Here is a 5,294-nt window from a genome sequence, read left to right on the forward strand (position 1 = left end):
GGAGGAGGAGGAGGAGGAGGAGGAGGAGGAGGAGGAGGAAGGACATGATGGGAGGAGGGTGACTAATGGGACTATCTGGGGAAAATGGGAGGGAGTAGGCCGGGTGTATATAATCAAGATGTATTGTTTGCATGTATGAAATTGTCAAAGAATAAATAAAACACTCCATTAAAGTAATAATAAAGTAAAGAAGGGGCTGGAAAGATGGCTTGGTGGTTAAGAGAATGTGTTCCTTGTGTAGAGGACCTGGAGCTCAGTTTCCAGCACCCAAATGGTGGTTTGCAGCCAACTAGAACTCTCTTCTGACCTTTAGGGGCATCAGCATACACACACACACACGCACAGGCACACATATTTACATACATAAGAATGAAGTCAACTTTTAAAAGTAAATCAGTATAGGCTGGGCATGATGGCACACACTTGAGAGACTAATACAAAGATTCCAAGTTCTTGAACAGCCTGGGCTACGGAGGGAGTTTCAGAATAGCCAGAGGTTCAGAGGAAGACTCCGTCTCCAAAAGTACTAGAGCTCAGAATTAAGTCAAATCAAATCAAAAGCATTTTTACCTGCTCAGTCTCTGTGAAATACCTAGCAAATTGTCTTTGTTTAAATGAACTGAGGGAAACTCTCTAATTATTTGTCACAGTGTTCTGCCAGGAGAACTCATATGATTGTGATAAATTGCAAGTAAATTGGTAGAAGTCAAGAATCTCTTATACAGCAGATGGAGCAAATGTCTGAGCTTGTCTTCCTGTGTTCCTTGAAGAACGTCCCCACATAAGGTCCTATGGGGCTCCAACACTTATGCAACCCGATGGGATCTTCAGTATCATGAAAACTCTCCCTGGGCTGGAGTCTAGCACTTCATGCAGTGTCAGCCCCTTTTGTGTGATGGTTAATCTAGGTTATCAACTTTATAGAATCTAGAGCAGTGGCTCTCAGCCTTCCCAATGCTGTGACCCTTTAATACAGCTTCTCGTGTGGTGGTGACCCCACAACCATAACATGATTTTTGTCGCGACTTCCTAACTGTCATTTTACTACTGCCATGAATCATAATGCAAATATCTGATATGCAGGATATATTTTCATTGTTACAAACTGATCCAAAGGGGTCATGACGTACAGGCTGAAAAAAAAAAAAAAAACAGCTAACCTAGAATCATCTAGGAGATGCACTGCTGGGCATGTCTAAGAGGAAGACATGACCAAAATGTAGATGGGGTCCTGAACTGAAAAATCAATCAATCAATCAATCAATCAATCAATCAATAAAAATGAGACAGTGAGCTGAGCACCAGCATCCAACTCTCTGCTTCCTGCCTGTGGATACAACAACATGACCAGCCACTTCATGCCCTTTTATATGTGGATATGTGCACATGAGTTATAGGTGGTCATGAGCTGCACAGCGTGGTGTTGGGAACCAAACTCAGGTCCTCTGCAAGAACAGGCAGCATTCTTACCAGCGAGCCATCTTTCTAGCCTCAAGAAGTTTTAAATTTAAAATCAACAACGCCTTCTTAGATCCATAAACAATGGTATTTTTCCAAACATTTTTATAAAGGCAGCTTTGTTGCTGTGTCCTCTGTATCCCCAGCCTCAGGGGGCTGAGGCATGACAGTCACCATGAGCTTGAAGCCCACCAGGGATACGAGGTGAGACCCTGTCTCCAGGGAAAAAAAAATTAAATTAAATTAAATTAAAGTTTTAAGTAGGGAACTGTCCTTCAGTGCTCCCTCTGAAATGAGGATGGGAGCCAATGGGAGAGAGGTTTTGCTGTAGGCACTTTGCCTTGGCACTTCAGAACTCTCACTACAATAGAAAGCGCAGTCGCATCAGGCCTGCGGCGACACAGTGAGTCACCATCCATCAGAGACTGCTCAGACAATGCATGCCCCTGATAGAGCAGCTCTGCACTGAAGTGAAGGAAAAAAAAAAAAAAAAAACTCACCATCCACAGCTGCACTTCCTTCACCATATGGTCTCCATTGTCACTGTCCTCCCTAACTCATCTTGCAGGGACACAGGAGAAAGCTAAACTGAAAAATAGCATATAGACCAAACAAGTAGTCCCTTACCAGATTGTTCTGGTTTCCTTTATGTAGCTGTGATTAAAAACAAAAACAAACCCCTCTGACCAAAAGCAAAAGGTTGATTTCATCTTCCAGTACCACGGCAAGGTCTGTCACTTCGGAAAGTCAGGGAAGGACCCCAAAAAAAGGGACATGAAGTCAGGTGTATTAGTTGCTGTGATAAAACACTATGAACAAAAGTGACCTATGAAAGAATTTGTTTTGGTTTATGGTGTAAAGGGATAAGAGCCTACTGTGGTGGGAAGATATGACAGCAGATAGGCATAGTACGGGAGCAGGAAGCTGATGGATTACATCTTAAACTGCAAAAACATGAAGCAGAGTGAAATGGAAATGGGGCAAGACTATGAACTTTCAAAGCTGGTCCCTAGCGATGTACTTCTTCCCACAAGGCTCTACCTCCTAAAGGGACCATAATTTCTCCAGACAGCACCACCTACTGGAAAGCAAGTGTTTAAATACATGAGCCTATGAGGAACATTTCTCATTTGAAGCATCACAGCAGGACAGCTTGCTATTCCACAAGGCAGGCTGTGATTCTGCAGTCATCTTACCTTAACTTCCAAATAGATGGGATGACAGACCTATAGCGACAGGCCTGGCTGTGATAGTTATTATCTTATTTGGTTTACTATACTGTTCTGTAGCTATTCCCTTCTAACTAAAATACTTCATTCTGGAGGAAGGCTCTTAAGACCCAGGAAGTAAAGAAAATGTACAAGTCACAGGAAGTTCCTGAATCTCATAAGATTTACAAGGCACCTCCCCAATATTATATAAGCAGTAGTGAGTGCTGGACAGTAGAAAGGACAGTCTCCTGCCAGCTTTGCTCCCTGCAAGTCGTGGTAAAAGCTAGGTTCCAGGGACACAGCTGTGTTTTGGTGACTGTGAGACAGTTTGGTTAATAAAGTGCTTGCCTTGCAACAATGAGGACCAGAATACAGATCACCACAATGAAAGCCTTAAAAAAATGAAAGCTGCAGGCATAGAAGGAGTGATAAGAAGATAAGAAGATCCCATAGAGAGTGGTCGACAGTGGGTGAATGCTGAGTCCCGAATTAAAGACCCTTTTTCAAGAACTAAAGGTGGGTGGAGTCTAAAGGACAAGACTCAAGATTGACCTCTGACCCTCTGACTTCTACACGTACATGCTCAGATGTGCTCACCTATTCATATACGTAAGCCCACATATACATGCATACAAACACACAAGCTACTTTTAAAATGGGAGGTAGAGGCCAGAGAGGTGGCACAGTGGTTAAGTGCTTGCCCCCCCCCAAGCCTGATGAGCAGAGTTTAAATCCCCAGAACCCACATAAAATATGTGTGGGTGTTGTGGCCTGTAATCGTAGACTCAGAAGACAGAGATGAGATTCCCACTGTAAGTGGCTAGCTAAGGTAGGTATATTAGGAGCTCAGGTTTTGATTCAGTGAACAAGATAGAAGAGTCATTGAAGACGATTCCAAACGTCAACCCGAAGCCTCCACACACATGCAAACACATTACACAGAACCAACCTATGCATGCATGCACACCACATGTGCATGAAATTTTAAAAATAAGATGTATACTATTTGTAAATTTCCGTGTATGTGCGTGCACGTGTGTGTGGATGTGTACACACCGATATCGTTTCTACAGAGGTCAGAGATGTCAGATTACCCCTAGATCAGGGCTTAGAGATGGTTGTGAATCACCCCACATGAGTGCTCTAAGCCGAATCTGAGCAGAAGGGTTTGGGTTCTTAACCACTGTGCTCTCCAGCCCTGGAAAAATGGGAAAATAAATAAAATAAAATGGAAGGGAAGGGAAAGGAAAAGGGGGTCGAGCTGCTCCACCAACCAAATTGGCTTCATCCGTTCCCATAACCGTCCCCAAACCATCCCTGCTGGCCTCTGCAGCTCACACAGTCCTGTTGAGCAAACCCAGGTCCAGTTCAAGTCTCTATTCCTAACATGTAAACCGAGACTGGGCTCCGAGTGTGAGATGAATCCCAGGCCCAGTGAAGGCGGCGGGGAGGCACAGCCTGGCAGTGCTAAGCAGGGCTCACCGTCCATGTCCAGGCGCTGCATAATGATAGCCAGCTCCACTTCGCTCGGCATGTACCCCAAGGAGCGCATGGCCATGCCCAGCTCCTGCTTGGAGATGAAGCCGTTGCCATCTCTGTCCAGAACACGGAAGGCTTCTCGGATTTCTGCAAGTAAAAAGCAGAGAGTCCACAGGTCACATGGCTGCTTCCTTGCATTCAAACCATGGATGACTAAAAGGTCGCTTCTAGCTGTACCAGGAGGAAGCTCGGGGCTCTTCTTGTTGCTGTGACTAAACACACACTATGAAACAATTTGAGAAAGAAAGTGTAGCTATGGGGATCACTTGGAGGAGTGCTGGCATAGTATGCATGAAGCCATGAGGTTCCATCCCCAGCACTGCATAAACCAGGCATGGTGATGCTGGGTTGCAATCCTAGCCCTCAGAAGGAAGGTGGAGGCAGGAGGATAAGAAGTTCAAGGATAGCCTGGTGTACACAGCCAGGTAGAGACGAGGCTAAGCTATACGCAACCCTGTCTCAAAATAGTAAACAAATAATAAATAGACAAACAAATAAATCGACAAAGAGATAAAGTGGAGAAGTCAGAAAGAAAGTCAGATGTGATATGTAAATGTGTGTACCCACATTCACATGTACACACACAAAAATAATTATAAAATAAAACAAGAAAAGGAAGAGAGGGGAAGAGAAAAATGGTCAGGAAAAGAAAGGAGGGAGAGAGGGAATGGGAGAGAAAAAGAAAAAACGAGGCGGGTGTCTCCCCGTGTGTGCACACTGCAGTAGGCACAGGCAGGCAGGGATCCCAGCAGATAACCACTGCTGAAGGGGGAGACTGTGTGAGCTTTGCAGAAAGGAAGGGGTCAGGGGAAGTGTGTGAGAGTCCCCCTGCTGCTGTTGGAGACATGCAGTGTTTAATAACCCCAGAGGGCAGGAGGTGCGCATCCTGCTGTTTCTGTTTCATCCCTCTGATGTGCAGTTGTTTTATGACTATAAACAGCCACAGCTCAACAGGAATGTCAAAGAGGTTCGAAAGAACTTTAATCACTTTCTCCCTAGGCTGGAAAAGAACTTGGTTCTCCTAGCATTAAGGCTCATTCTGCATGGCAGGATCTCTCTCTCTCTCTCTCCTCTCTCTCTCTCTCT

General features: G+C 44.8%; 1 protein-coding gene across 2 annotated transcripts in view; it reads right to left on the reverse strand.

Moving 5' to 3' along the window:
• Nucleotides 1–5,294, reverse strand: part of Caln1 (calneuron 1) — a 434,985-nt gene that overhangs the window by 225,105 nt on the left and 204,586 nt on the right. For both annotated transcript variants that reach the window (XM_029533922.1, XM_021186856.2), the window contains exon 3: nucleotides 4,152–4,295. In XM_029533922.1, coding sequence (XP_029389782.1) covers nucleotides 4,152–4,295 — 144 coding nt within the window. The remainder of the gene's footprint in view (nucleotides 1–4,151; nucleotides 4,296–5,294) is intronic.

The sequence above is a fragment of the Mus pahari genome, chromosome 23 (assembly GCF_900095145.1).
Source record: "Mus pahari chromosome 23, PAHARI_EIJ_v1.1, whole genome shotgun sequence".
NCBI lineage: Eukaryota > Metazoa > Chordata > Mammalia > Rodentia > Muridae > Mus > Mus pahari.